General features: G+C 41.3%; 1 protein-coding gene across 2 annotated transcripts in view; it reads left to right on the top strand.

Moving 5' to 3' along the window:
- The first annotated feature begins 2,339 nt into the window (after nucleotides 1–2,339).
- ATP6V1C2 (ATPase H+ transporting V1 subunit C2) overlaps nucleotides 2,340–15,473 on the top strand; it is a 29,002-nt gene continuing 15,868 nt past the window's right edge. Inside the window, exons 1-5 of one of the 2 annotated variants that reach the window (XM_030558438.1) lie at nucleotides 2,340–2,520; nucleotides 3,769–3,920; nucleotides 5,596–5,663; nucleotides 9,779–9,864; nucleotides 11,618–11,647. In XM_030558438.1, the coding sequence (XP_030414298.1) occupies nucleotides 3,792–3,920; nucleotides 5,596–5,663; nucleotides 9,779–9,864; nucleotides 11,618–11,647 (313 nt within the window). In that variant the 5' untranslated portion in view covers nucleotides 2,340–2,520; nucleotides 3,769–3,791. The remainder of the gene's footprint in view (nucleotides 2,521–3,768; nucleotides 3,921–5,595; nucleotides 5,664–9,778; nucleotides 9,865–11,617; nucleotides 11,648–15,473) is intronic. The other variant, XM_030558439.1, reaches the window with a different exon arrangement.

Here is a 15,473-nt window from a genome sequence, read left to right as displayed (position 1 = left end):
ATTTGGGGAGGAATCCAATGGGGAAGGGAGGAGGCAGAGTCAAGGAGGGGCATGAGCACCCACCAGCTCCAACAAAAGTTGGCACCTGTGGTGCCTAAGTTGCCTATTAATTTCATTGGGTGACCCCTGGTTCTTGTGTTATGTGAAGGAGTAAGTAACACTTCCTTATTCACTTTCTCCCCACACCACTCGTGATTTTATAGACCTGTGTCATATCTCCTCTTAGTCATCTCTCTTCTAAGATGAACAGGCCCAGTCTTCTTAATCTCTCCTCAAATGGAAGCTGTTCCATACCCCATATCATTGTTGTTGCCCTTCTCTGTAGTTTTTCAAATTTTAAGATACCTTTTTTGAGATGGGGTGACCAGAACTGCACTCAGTATTAAAGGTGTGGGTGTACCATGGATTTATATAGAGGCATTATGATATTTTCTGTCTTATTATCTATCCCTTTCCTAATAGTTCTTAACATCCTGTTACCTTTTTTGATTGCCGCTGTATATTGAGCAGATGTTTTCAGAGAACTTTCCACAATGATTCCAAGAGCTCTTTCTTGAATGGTAAGAGCTAATTTAGATCTAATAATTTTGTATATATAGCTGGGATTATGTTTTCCAATGTGCATTACTTTGCATTTATCAACATTGAATTTAATCTGCCATTCTGTTGTCCAGTCACCCAGTTTTATGAGATCACTCTGTAACTCTTCTCAGTCAGTTTTGGACACATCTTGAGTAATTTTGTGTCATCTGTAAACTTTGCCACCTCACTGTTTAGCCCTTTTCCCAGATCATTTATGAATATGTTGAACAGCACTGGTCCCAGTATGGATCCTTGAGGGAACCCCGCTATTTACCTCGCTCCATTGTGAAAACTGATAATTTATTCTTACCCTTTGTTTCTTATCTTTTAACCAGTTACCTGTCCATGGGAGGATTTTCCCTATTATCCATGAGTGCTTACTTTGCTTAAAGCCCTTGGTGAAAGGACTTTGTCAAAGGCTTTCTGAAAGTCCAAGTACACCATATCCATTGGATCACTCTTGTCCATGTTTGTTAAGCCCTCAAAGACTTCTAACAGATTGGTGGGGCATGATTTCCCTTTTCAAAAGCCACAGTGACTGTTCCCCAACATATCGTGTTCATCTATGTGTCTGATAATTCTATTCTTTACTATAGTTTCAACCAATTTGCCTGATATTGAAGTTAGGTTTACTGGCCTGTAATTGCCAGGATCACCTCTGGAGCATTTTTAAAAAAATGACATTACATTAGGTATCCACAAGTCATTTGGTATTGGAGACTGATTTAAGCAACAGGTTACATATCACATAGCAACAGGTTACATATTACTAGTGCAGCGATTTCGAATTTGAGTTCCTTCAGAACTTGGGTGAATACCATCTGGTCCTGGTGACTTTTATTACTGTTTAATTTATCAATTTGTTCCGGAAACTCCTCTATTGACACTTCAGCCTGGGACAGTTCCTCAGATATGATAGTGTAGTGCTCTTACTGAATATTTGAAGAATAAATTCTACACACAAGTGCTAATGTGAAAAAACAGGTAAGAGAAAGGCAAAATAACAGTTAAGAAAGGCAATCTTCACAAGTGGACCAAAGGGAATGAAAAAAAATCATGACAGAAATGCAGGAAACCCAGCAAAAAATAAACTTGTGCTGTAGAATAGAAATAAATAAATGTAGAAAAAAAGTTATAAAATTACAAAGTCAGAACATAGGAATTATTAAAATTAAAAAAAACACAAAGATACAAGTGCTTAGCTACTAGCATGTTATTAATATCTGTGGTTATTTGCTATTTGAATAATAAGTAGCACAATGTTAGCACATTATTTACCTTAGTTCAGGACAGTAAGTCATAAAAATACCATTTTTTAAATAAACGCACTTCAGGAGTGAAAACTATATTAAGAGTGGAGAGAGACCAAGGAATGGAGTAGTACGCGGGCAATCAGAACAGCAGATAAGGAATTTGTGATTTGCCATGAGGTTATATATAGACACATTGCAGCTACAGAAGCTGACAAGGAATTCTTTTAAATACCAAAAACATATGAGAATTATGAAAAATTCTGGAATTTTGTATGTGTAAAATATTTCACTGAATCAAGTCTCCTTTCGTGTGGTTTTCCCTTCTGCCACTTTTCCAGGGACTCAGCTCTTTCATCAGGTCCCCAGTTCTGCCCGTCTGTCCTCCATCCCCTTCTTGCACCAGTTTATCCTTCCTGCATAAGTTCTGCCCATCCTTCCCTTCCCGTTCTGATAGCAAAGAAAGGTACAGCTAGCGCAGTGCCTTCAGAGGATGTTATAGAGCATGCAGATCACTGGGGCATACTCAGTTGCAGGAAGCAGTGTCTGACACTACGCCTGAAATTCTTCACTCCCTCGCAAGCTGCACTGCACAGCTAGTTCAGAACAAGCCATCGTTCTCACCAGCAGGGGCTCAGAGCATCAACGTCTCTTCTCTCATGGAATGAAAACTTCCATCCAGCACAAGGTAAGAGAAACAAAGCAACTGAACTATAGTGAGCTGGGGAAACGATTTATGCCCTGAGTCTTTTATGTCATTTTAAAGTGATTTAGTGTGTTGTGTAACAGAGTCTCTCTAGTGCCTTGTCTCAGAATCCTAAATGTGAGGCAAATTACAACAGTTATGTTTTATTAGTAATTACCACAATGTTCTAAGCGCTGTACAGAACATATAAGTAAATGTTGGCTGTGCCTCAAGGAGTTTATACTCTAACGTCTGATTCTGCAATTCTTGTGCTCCCCAAACTCCCAAGGAGCTGTGTGTGTGCGCACAAATAATTCATGATTAAGCCCTAAATGATCAAACTAGTTATGTCCCTCCTAGGACAACCTGCGAACATGGGCAAAGAAATCTAAATCATTAATTCCACTGCAGGAGATGTTATTTGAAGGTTCTTTTAAGGTATTTTTATGAAGAAGATGACAAAAATCAGCAATCTCTGTGTGACAGAGAGGGAAATTCTCTTCCCATCTGCCCCAGCTGTTCCTTTACTCTGAACTGTTTAATAATGTACTTTCTCCTTCTCCTCCCTATTTTTTCTGCAGTTTGCATTATCAGTTGCTAAATATATTGTATTTACTGACGTGTTCTTTACGCTGTGGATTTGAGACCATTTAGGATGGTTTCCCCCATCTTCCTTCTCTGTACATAAATAATATAATTGTGGAAATTGATCACCATGGCAGTAGCATTTTCTGACTGCCTGAAAACACACAAAGCTTATTTTACAATCTACTTTTCCTTTTGTACACAACCACCATTGTATTAAAGTTTTTTAAGAGATTGTGTTTAACAAACAGAAACACATATTACATTTGGATTTTTTGCAACCTACGAAAGGCTCACTCTTCCTTCCCTGCCTCAGAGATGCTGCAGCCAGTGGGAGTTTTCCCATTGACTGCAGTGGGAGCAGGGTCAGAGCCTTAAATCTGATAGAGGAGGGTGTGCTATCATGGAGATTCGTCTCCAGAAACCAGATGAAACAACTCTGGGAGAGGAGGAACTTCTGCTGCCTTTTCATAATGTTCAGAAGAAGGTCACATTCAATTTAGGTTTCAAACTGAGGGAGCTACAATGTTCTTTAACTTATTTATAAAGTTAGTTTGGATAATCTGTCTATATAGTGCTTCATTCTACCTGGATTCAGTTCACAGGGTAAATACATTTAAAACAATGACCTTTGCTTGACTTGTTATTTGTGGCTATAATGATCAGGAGTGAAGAGAAAGATAAAAAGCATGTCGGAGTTCTGGTTAATTTCTGCACCGGGGGATAAAGTAAATCTGCAAGCCCTGGAGAGGATGAACACAGTGACATCCAAAGCCAACTTGTCCAGCAACAATAAATTCCTCATCCCAGACCTCAAGGTAAAAGCAGAAAGAGAGGACAGGGTTTGGGTGGCATAAAGAACACAAACAGAGAAATCTTTCTTTTTCTTTATGGGGGTACATATGTTGGGAAATGAAGAGAATTAGGCAGGGAGTCCAATGAAAATGGATTTGAGACAGAGATGATCAGGAGAGAAAAAAGAATGGGTCTTCTGAGGTTGCCTGCACACATTTTACTTTACTGAGAGGATATCTGCAAGGAGTGATGCATGCCAGGGGTGGCTAGCCAGTTAAAACTCTACACACGCTGGTTGATCTCTGTTGCACTCTGCTCACCATTTACCCATGCTCTTCAAGGTAGTATACTATTACGCACAACAGGCTCACTAACACAATGGAAGTAGTTAGATATATGGGTACCCAGAAGTGTGCTAATGAGAAACTTGATGAAGAAAATAGACAGTCTGTATGACAAATGTTGCTCTGAGGAAACTAAGAGTTGTACAGCAAGGTGTGCACATTCAGATATGATAATGGACTGAATCTCTCTTAGATAGATAGATGATTACACTTCAGATTTCAGCCCATTATTAATCTTTATTTTTAAAGCTCCGAGTCTTATTTTGATCTCAATTAGAGCAGTTCCATCAAAGTCAATGGAGTTACACTAGATTTAGGAACAGATTTTTTGAGGGAGCAATCCAAGTTGATGATGTGCAGCATTTTGAAGGAGAATCTCAGAACGTCTGGGAATCCAGCCCTAAATCCAGAGGAACCACTAACCATCTATAAATTGAGTTACTGCGGATTTCTACTGATGTAATGGAGATTGGAGTCTGGCTTTCTGGCTGTTAAAACACCAAAACGAAAACGCAGGACGTTCAAATTGAGGCCAGCTTTCCAAATACATAGTTGCCTACTATGAGCCACATCTTCAGTTGTCATAAATTAGCATAGCTCCCTTGGCATCAAAGGAGATTAGTTGGTGTAAGTTAATAGATCTCCTTTGAAGCCAGGGGAGCTATGCTGATTTACATCAACTGAAGATGTAGCCCTATTCCTTTTATTACCATATTTTTGCTAATTACACTGTGTAGAATTTGCTTCCACTCAACCCTTCTTCTCTCTTGATATGACCCTACAGTAAAGTCCATCATGATGAATTGGCAACATTACAATAATAGATTCAGCAACAGGCTCTGATGTCATAAACATACGATTATGACTGTCGTGCAGAATCATACAAAAAGGAGAAGCTGGGCTTGGAGGAAGATACGATCTTCAGTAATAGCAAAGAAAACAGACAAACATTGCTCAAAAGCATTTCTTTAGTATAAATACTGTTCTTCCTCCCACACTAAGTTTGTTCCTATGTGTATGTGTTAGTCTCTTAAATGCTTATGAAAATACAGTATTTTCTTAGTGAAATATCCAGTCTATTCTATGTGATGATTCAGGAATCAAAAATAGGAAGGAGGACATCAGTGCATGATCATGAGACTAATGTGTGCATTTTTTCCATTTATCTAAATGGGCTTTTTAGTTCCAAAATCTAAAAAGAGCCCCTGCTGCCATTTTCCATTAAGCAAATAAAGTTCTACCAAGTTTGCTGATTTTATAATTGCTCAAGAAAAGTCAGTGCTGATAAAGCTTTGAAAGCATATGCCTTGCACAGGCTTGTGTACATTTAACTTATTTATGGTCCTTTGTACAGGTGGGGACATTGGATGCTCTTGTTGGTCTCTCAGATGAGTTGGGAAAACTTGATAGCTTTGCTGAAAGGTAAAATAGATGTTATTTACTGCATACAAATGAGAAACAGACATTGTTTTCACAGGACACAGTGTCCTTGTGTTCATCTACCCCTGACTTGTCTAAACCTGGTTCTAGAACTCAACTAAAGTTGATAGGTTTGGCTTAACCCTTGGCTAGCCTATAGCGGGTCACCACAAATAAGGGGCCAGATTCTACATTCCTTAACCAACAGGCCCACGGAAGTCAGTGGCAGTTTTGTCCAAGTAAGAGCCGCAGGATGGGGGTCCTTGTGCAGAGTTTGTTTGAAAGGTAATCCTGAGTAAGGCGATAGTACTAGGAAGGAAGCTCCAATGAGAAATGTAGGAGGTTTTTAAAAACAGGAACTCCAATGAATACAGCAGGATTTGCAGAGCAAAAAGCCCCCACTGTCCTATAAAGGATTTCTCAAAAGACTCCATTCCCTCCTCAATAAGAGGCAGGATTTTTCAGGGGAATGTTTGTCTAAGCAAGAAGTTTGAGTTCTCCAGGAGCCCAATTCACATTCCTCAACTCCCGCCATGCCAACATCGGGCCAGATTGTTGAGCCCTTATTCCTGCTGAGAAGCAACAGGTACGCAAGCAAAGAGCCACACTGAGCTCACTGGGACTCACCTGAGTGAATGAGTGACAGCTCTACGGTCTGATCTTTGGGCCAAATCACACCTGCGCACAGAGGGCTGCATGCATCATGAAGGGAACAAAGACGTTGCCTGGTTACAAGGCACTCTGTAGCACAGGGCAAGACTTCACATGCTGAGCCAACACAACCTGCTTTTGGGTGCTCTTTGCTCCTCTTTTTTTGGCAGCATACATTGCTCATAGTCATGGTTGTGGCAGTGGAATGTGCACATGCTCGCTTAAGGGCTAGTCATGCTAACCCTCTTCAGGCTGTTTTCCTAGCCCAGGTACCTGAAGGGATTTTGTCCAGCAGCTGAAGCTGTGTGCAGGGCTAGCTGTGAGGGGGTATGAGGGCTTCTTACAACTACATCAGATGGCTAAATCAGGATTAAACCCATTAGAGCAAACTGACTCCTGGTGTAATTCTCAACTTCGAGGGAGTTATAGCAGAGCTGAATGGACCATTGCTTTTAATCATTATATGGTGTACATTCAATTGCACTTCTTATGGCTGCTTCTCCAGCCTCTTAGCAAAACAGAGCTATTCAATGCTTAGTTCAATGATCAGTCCTCACCTCCTCCGTTCCTGTAGTGGCAGAGGGAGTCAGATTTTCTTCCCAGACTCTTTGAAAACCTAGTCACAGCAGTCAGTGTCCACAGTGGTGTGGGGTAAAGAGTGGCAAGAAATGAAGAAGATGGTTTTCACTTTGTAGTCACCAGCTGTAACAGTAGGGTACCCGTTATCTAAGTGAGCCAGTGTCAAGCTACTGCATGATTTTAGTCTGAATGTTTGTCAAAAGCACTTAGGTCCTGATTTTCAGAGGTGCTGAGTATGCATAGCTCCCATTAACTACAGTGAGTGCTCAGTCCTCGTTAAAAATCAAGCCCCTAAAGCTTGGACTATGCACTGAATTATTTCAGTGTGTGTAGAAATACAAGGTGTCTTCATCCCTCCCTCAGACCTTCCCTTCGTTTGTCATCTCCTTGTGTTTTCCTTGTCTTAACTTCGTATCAGATTCTGATCCCTTATCACGTAGCACCTGACTCCACAAATGGCCCCATTGACTTCACCAGTCCCATGTGTGAAGTAACATCAGCAAAGGGATCAGGATCAGGCCCTTATATTATAAGGTCTTTGAGGCAGGGCCTCAGCATATTTGCTTTGTAAAGCTCTGCTCAGTGCTGCTAAGTAATACTGAGGAATTAAACTAGTTTAAATATAAGACAAATATATACAATATCAAAGCAAAGGATGAGCAGAGAAAGATATCAGTCGATACAATTGTGTTAAGGCCTTAGCACAGTGAAATACCAAAAAAAAAAAAAAAAAAGCATATGTTTTATACACTATATAAATAGTCCGGTAGGTTTTTGAGAATAGATTGTGTAATCCAAGGGTTAATGTACCAAACACACATGCCTCAGTAGAAGTAAACAAGAATAACCACATACAGTTGGTTATTAGTGACAGGCGATGCAAATGAACTGGACATTTACTTTCCTGCTCATTGAAAGGAGCTCCCTGCTGAACTGTTGTTAGATAAACAAATGCAAGAAATGCTGGTTAAAGCTAGGCGGCTCAAACCTGTCAGCACTACTTCTCACTAGGACAGCAGAGAAGGGGCAAGAGTTTTCAGGGTCTCTTGTTTCCGCATACTTTTATTATTTATTTACACAGCAAGACAGAGTGTTTTTCCAGGTCACTGTAAGGCAGCGTTAGGCTCTGATGCTTTCTGATTGCTCACTCTTCATACGTGCCTTTACTCAGAGATTCACCAGCACTTTTGTTCCATGGACCACTCTGTAAGGGCCTGATCCTACAAGGTGCTGAACACATTCACATTCACTGGTTTCAAAGGCTGTTGAGAGTGTTCAATACCTTTGCAGAATTGGTTCCTGAGAGAGATGCTGACATTGACCCCTGTCCTGTTCCATCCCCATCCCCTATCTTCCCTGCACCCCTCTGCACTGTTCCATTCTCAAAATATTTCATCCACATGTCAATTGAAAAGGAGCTGCAGATCACATACCATTACCACTGCTCTAACCTTTCCATTAGTATCCTCTGGGTCTATCTACTAACTGCTGTTCAGTGCATTGTTGCCTACACATCCAGTGCTGGATAGTTTTCTTTAGGTGATGACATTGCAAACTGCTTTCACATGCAATATATTTGATTCTTCTAGATTGCAGGAGGCCTGTAATTTTAGCCCCACCACCTAGAGCTGAAGCCCTCAGGCTTCAGCTTTGGCCCCGGGCAGCGGGGCTCGAGCTTCAGCTTCAGTCCTGGGCCCCAGCAAGTCTAACGTCAGCCCTAGTGACCCCATTAAAAAGGGGTCCCGACCCAGTTTGAGAACCACTGTACTAGACCATTATAATAGACTACAAGATGGTTATTTGGACAGAACACAGTTCACAGTTCTGATTCTTATTACTCAAATAAGAGGCTTAATTGAAGCATATTTTGCTTCAGTTTTCTCCTTGGCAGGAGAGTATGACATCGATGCTTGTTAGTACAGCCCAGTGAAGGAGTGGTGAGGAGCCAAGTGCTGCCATCTCTCTCAAGGAGCCACAGGGAAAAAGCCTAGACTGGAAGAAATAGCTGTGCTGCTAGTGAACCAGAGAAGACAGTAGGGGGTTCAAGGAACTGGATCACAGGCACAAGGGCTCAGCATAGATGGCTCTTAGTAGGCAGTCAATCTCCAGATCCCTTCATATCTTGTGGAACCTGCCAGTTTAGGAGTCTGGACTTGCAGCTTTTTCTGAAGGGGTAAGGAGGAATTCCCAGCAGAAGTAGAATTTGGAGGAAACTCTGTCAGAGGAACCTGCACTCCCCCAGCTACCTCCCATGGATATTTCTGCAGGAGAGGGGCAGTTAGGCCCTTCCCTCTGTGGAACAATACACAGGGGGTGCACCTTTGCCGTACAGTAGGATTTTGGTTTTGTCCTTAGGAAGTTTTTTAAATCTTAATTAACTACAGAAATTGATTTAGCATCCTATGAAACTGATTTATTTTTGTTCTAGTTGCACATTTGCATTACTTTTTTTAATTTCAACCACTTGAGCATTCCGGAATACTCAATATTTAGAAGACAATCCCTTGATCATCCTTGGAATTTTATGCACACATACATTTTTCTAGGATTAAGTCTTTGTGCATAGATGTTATGAAGTGTAGGAGATGCACATGAGGTCAAATCCTAATCCCAAAGAAATTAATTGCAAGATTCCCATAGTTTGAATGGGACCAGGTTACAGCCTAGACTAGAGAATATTTACGAAGTACAGTGTATTTAGAAATAAGCAGTGTAGTTATGCAGTATGCCATAAGCCTTTTGTTCATCATCATTTGAATTACAAATTAAAAGCCTTGCTTCAGAAATAGGTTGAACCAGTACCTCCTTGTTAATAAGATAATTGTTGTAACTGTTTTATCTTCAATTAGATTCTGTCACTAACAAAAGCTTCTCTTGTTACACCTAAGTGTAATAAAGAAAATAGCACAGTACATAGGAGAAGTTATGGAGGACTCAAAAGATAAAGTCCAGGAGAATCTTCTGGCCAATGGAGGTAGGTGCTGTGAATATGAATGTTTTTAATTCATTGATGCTTTCTATATTTAAGTTAGAATTTGAACAAATAGGATTAAGACATCTGTCTTTTTTGCGGGGGGAAGATACAGGAAATTTTGTCATACTGTTTTCAAAAACAGATCTTAAGCCTAGTCGTCCTTCCACTGATGTTAGTACAAGCTTTTTCCAGTTTATTTCAGTTTCACTTCCCCTTTCCATTGTCCAATGTCCATTTTTCATTCAAGAAAAAACGTTTATCAACCTGGGAGGGGACTAGAAAAGGTAGGCGTCATTGTCTGTCATTGCGTGACCGACTCACGACCCTCCACGGACTGCGTGGTTTTGAAAATATATGGACCATTAAGGCTTAATCTGCTCTGATTGACTATCAGACTGGAATGCTAGTTTGTGACATCAGTTAGCAAAGGCATGTATGGCTCATTCTCCACTACAATACTGAGAGAAGAGGAACTCTCTGGTAACTACAGCTTTACCTACCTGACATCATAAGTGGACATGTCAGTCTGCCTCAGAGCCACTCATTAAGAGTCGCTTCATCTAATGGACATTAAGTGCCAATTCTGGGCAGCAGGACAGCAGACGTATTTGCATAATACAGTAGTCACAATACTTCAGTGGTAAGCATAACTTTAAGCAGTTTTCTATACCAAGCACTTAGAAAAATGATGTTCCTGCTTGATGCATAGAGCAAAAATCCTGCTTTATTCTGTATAAGAAGAAAGAGCAAATGAGGGGCTTTTTCCAGGGCATGATCTCACTACAGTGCTGGAAGTGTTTTGAGATGGGCTGCCTATGTTCTCTTGAGGACACAGTGTGTGGCCAGGGCACTAGTCTGCCAATTACAGGGCAGGACCAACTCCCAGGGGCGGCTCTAGACATTTTGCCGCCCCAAGCACGAAGGGTCCGCTGGTCCCGCGGGATCAGCGGAACCTCTGCAGGCATGCCTGCGGGAGGTCCACCGAAGCCGCGGGACCAGTGGACTTTCCGCAGGCATACCGCGGAAGGCACCCTGCCTGCTGCCCTAGCGGCGACTGGCAGAGCGCCGCCACAACTTGCCGCCCCAAGCATGCGCTTGGAGTGCTGGTGCCTGGAGCCACCCCTGCCAACTCCAGTGTGGCAGTCAGTGGCTGTGTAGTAGCTGGATACACACACATGCTGGTCCTGTTTGGAGTGTGTTCCCTTCAATTTTCCCTGTGCTATTCTGCCATTGCCAGCAGCATTTGAACTCTGTAGACTGCTCTTCGTTCTCAAAGCACTTTACAAATATTACAGTGACCACTCCTCATTGTACCCCTGTGGTAAACATCATTCACATTTTACAGAAGGAGAAATTAAGGTTACAGGCCATCCCCAAGGCCCCAGTGAGAGTCTATGCCAAAACTGGAATTAACATTTAAGAGCTTCTAGCTCCAAGTCTTGTGCTCATATCATTAGCCTATGAGTGTCTCAGCTGTTTAGAAATGTCTGTTCTCCTCGTGTTTTCCTAGGGTTCGGAATGCTACCACAGACCTGGAGCGAGAAATCCTTAGATGGCAGAGTGTGACATTAGCAGTCATAGTCTGTGTGTTCCAATTTTAAACAATTTTGACTATTTGCACTATTTTCTTTCCAAACCCTGTAGGAATAGTGTAGGGCTTCCTCTTTTAGAAAAGCTCCTCTTGCATATAATAAGATTTGCATCTGATGAGTCGAACTCTGAGAGTTTAATAATCCCACTTATTATGTTTCAGGACTGAAGAATAAAATGAAGTGTCTAAAGAGTATGTTGAGTATTGATTGTTGCTGTGTTTTGACAAGCATGCACTTGAGTGTGTTAATGCTAATGATGGGTCTCTCGGTCTGGTTGTAGGGATACAGTGATCAGGTTACGAGGGATTTCTCAAGTAACAACCTCGTAGCTCGGTCACGATATCCCTATGACTTAGATAACAACAGGTTTAACCCATTTTCTTCTTTTATTTCCTTGTTTTGCCCTTTTCCTCTCCTCTTCTAACAGCTCTTCATGCACAACAGACAGATGTGAGAATGAGTTGGCTGTGCAATATTTGTTACAAACATTTATGTTCTGATGATCAGGATAATGCATTTCTTTCTTAAACTCAGGTTAGGAGTCCTTCAGCCTTTCAAAGACTATTGCATCTTGCAAAATGGAGTCATATTTTTGTACACTAAAGAGTTCTTGTACGTTAGGATGTCATGCATAGACACCAGCTAATTAATCCTCCTGACACTGTCTGAGATAAATATTATCCCCACTTCACAGTGGGAGAAAGGAACACCTCAAAATTAAGGATTTGCCCAAGGCCACAGAGCAACTCAGCATCAATACTATAACACTTGAGCTCCTGCTTCCTACTCTCATTTTCAGCCCCCTCAATCATACTAGCTCAAATTCTCCCTTCAGTTACACCCATGCAATCCCACTGATTTCAGCTAGATTGTGTGATTGATGGAAATATGGCCCAGACTTTCTGAATTCTTAGAGTTTAAGGCCAGAAGGGGTCACCACATCATCTAGTCTGATTTCCTGTAAACAACAATTGACAAAATACCATCCAGCCAGCCCCAAACCAACCCAACAGCCAGAATTAAACCAAAGTATTTCAGCCCTCAGGAGACTAAACTATCAAAATGGCATGTGTGCCTGTATGACAGTGGCTTGTCTACATTCATGCAGGGAGTGCTGGGAACAGCGCAACACATCACCTTTTTAGTTTAGCCAACAGAGTTCACTGGGGCAGGAGCCAGTTAGTGCTGGACAGGTGGGATACACCTTTTATAAAAAAACAAAACAAATATGCCTCCAGGAACACTAGCCCATCACAACAGCAAGAAATGCCTTCTTGCGGCATAATTATACAAACTTCAAAAGCCAGAGAGTGAAAATAAAGCTTTTCCAAAGGCAATAGGCCAAAATCTGCTGTCATTTATAGCAGCGTTGATTCGAGGTGACTCGAAATTCAGTGGAGTTACGCCAGCTTCACAAATTATGATCTATAGTAGAAGGAGCTCAAAAGTCATAGGAACAGCAAGAGGGGATAAAACACGGGTGGAAATACATGTACATTTTGAAGAATTAAACAGTATGGAATAAAATTATTACAGCTGAGTGACTAATTCACAGCCAATAATTTCCTTGAAGGATTTAGCCTGTGGCCTGTTTTTTTGGCTCTTGGAGTGCCAACAGCAGCTGGACTGTAGACACTTCAGGGTAGGAAAGTCTCTTTTCTTTGTTTATACAACACCCAGCACAATGGAGCCCCTAATCCTAGGTCAGACCTTGGGTGCTACCATAATATAAATATTTTTGACTACTAGCGTGATTTTTCTCAAGGGTATTCAGTATTTGAATTAATACAATTTTTTGAGGAGCTTTCTCTCACCTTTGGATTGATTCTTTACAGTTTTCTGCAAATATTTGGTATTCAGTATTGAAAGTTTGTGATGGTATTGGTATTCTGTTTACTTCCTAGGTGGATAAATGTAATTTGTGATCAGGAGGAGGGGCTTGTTGAAGCACTGGGGCTTTGAATCTCAGGGATGAATAGCAGTTGAATCAGTTTTAGAAGGGGTAATGTGTGACCTATAAGAGGAAACAAAGGCTTGTCTGAAGTGCCATTCCTACTACAATTAGGACACTAAGGGACAGAGTATTGATTGTGTGTGCCATCCCAGCTGCAAACGTGTGGTAGATTGTGTAGCTCATTTAGTTGCCTGGTGAGGGGTTTAGAGAATAGCATCTCTCTGCTGTCTCAAGTGGCGTCCCATCTCAAATTATCCCAGTTCCAAATACTATTGCACAACAACTTTAAGGTCACTTTGGAAGTACTAGTTTGAGTGAAATGCAGACACAAAGGGCATAAACAGGGTCAGAGTGACTGTGAAGTTTGAACAAATGCTTGTGGAAGTTTGTGTAAAATTTGCTACATCTATTTATTATCCAAACTAGGCTGATTGACACTGTCAGATCATTCACAGACTACCAGTGCTCATCTCTTTCTTCTGACAAGTGGTATCAAGCTGGATATGTATGAATTTAGCACTGCAGATTTTCTCTCCTGCTGCTCAAATGCCAACTTCCCTCCAAATGCTGATCTATTTTGAGTAGGGGGTTGTTTTTAAGGTCAGGGCTGGGCTAATGGGAGGGATGGGTCTAAATGTGAATTACATATTGCCAAAACAATTATGAAGTCATCAAACATTTATCTACATACATAGACTCATAGACTCCAGACTCCAGGACTGGAAGGGACCTCGAGAGATCATCGAGTCCAGTCCCCTGCCCTTATATATTATTTACTTATGTAAAATTAACAAGTTTATTTTACTCTCACTACACTCATTTCTTCGAACAGATACTTCTGAGTAAGAGGTAGCACAGGGGATGCTACACTGTCCTTCTCTTAGGCCTCCCTCCTCCTAGGTAGTGGAGTGCTCATCTGTATGAGGATGAACACTGCAACATTCCCCATCCTGCTCACCTTTTTAACATTGTGCTTCTACCCTCAGCTCTCCACATGGCACAGTGCAAAGCCAAGGCTGCAGGTGTTTCACCCACGCTATGGACTCTACACCACATATCCTATCTCACCACATATCCTATCCTATCTGACTGCAGTCTGGGAGGCAGCCAACTTATATTATGTAAAATAAAACCACTCAGGTGTAAAATCCACTGAAGTAGAGGAAGTAGTAGTGGGAAAATTACATTGGGTGGCGTATTTTAGGTTGTCTTGTTGTGAAAGCTGCCTCTCAATGTTGCACTGGCTGAGGACAATTACTGATTTCACATTGAACCCAAATATTATTTGTGGGATGATACCCAGTTTGTATAGTTAATCACCACATCAGACCATTCTGTCACTAAGGTCTTCCACAATTAGAATAATTGAATAGAATCATAGGACTGGAAGGGACCTTGAGAGGTCATCTAGTCCGGTCCCCTGCACTCATGGCAGGACTAAGTATTATCTGTTCTAGAATGTGTGATCAGCAGCCCTGACATGAGGTTTTTTAAGCATGAGTTCTGTGTGTACCAGGCCCCTAGGGTTTGAATTTGTTTGTTTTAAGCTTTCTGTAAGAAAAAGGTAACAGCTAGAAGTGACACAGCTCTTTAGATGGTCGCCCAGTCATAATATTTAACACTTCTCTACTATGTTAGCTCTTCAAAATCACTGTACAAACATTAAACAAACTTAACATCAAGGCTTTCAGCTTTTGTATGACTAGGAGTTGAAAAAACCGAACTATTCCCTGTTGTGTTCTCTGCCTCCCTGAACAAAAAGACTTAATTGAAAATCAGCATCTTAAAAGAACCATTACAGACCTTTCAAAAGAACAGTCCAACCAAGGCTGCTGTAGTGACAACCTTGTTACATCAAGTCTGGTGTTTGATTAAGGCTGATGTAGAACGAAGGGAATCCTGTGTCTTTTGCATGTGTAAATCAAGCAGACCTTGCTATTTTTTCCCCTTTAAAGTGCTCATAGTTTAGGGAAGGAAAGTGAATGAGATTCTGCTTATACCAGTTGTGAAAAAGCAGAAGAGACCAAATTCTATTCCTTTGCAAAAATCTGTTCTTCCCGAAG

The sequence above is a fragment of the Gopherus evgoodei genome, chromosome 3, assembly GCF_007399415.2.
Source record: "Gopherus evgoodei ecotype Sinaloan lineage chromosome 3, rGopEvg1_v1.p, whole genome shotgun sequence".
Lineage (NCBI taxonomy): Eukaryota > Metazoa > Chordata > Testudines > Testudinidae > Gopherus > Gopherus evgoodei.
Note: the sequence above shows the minus strand (reverse complement) of the source record. Positions and strands in the feature narration are given on the sequence as shown.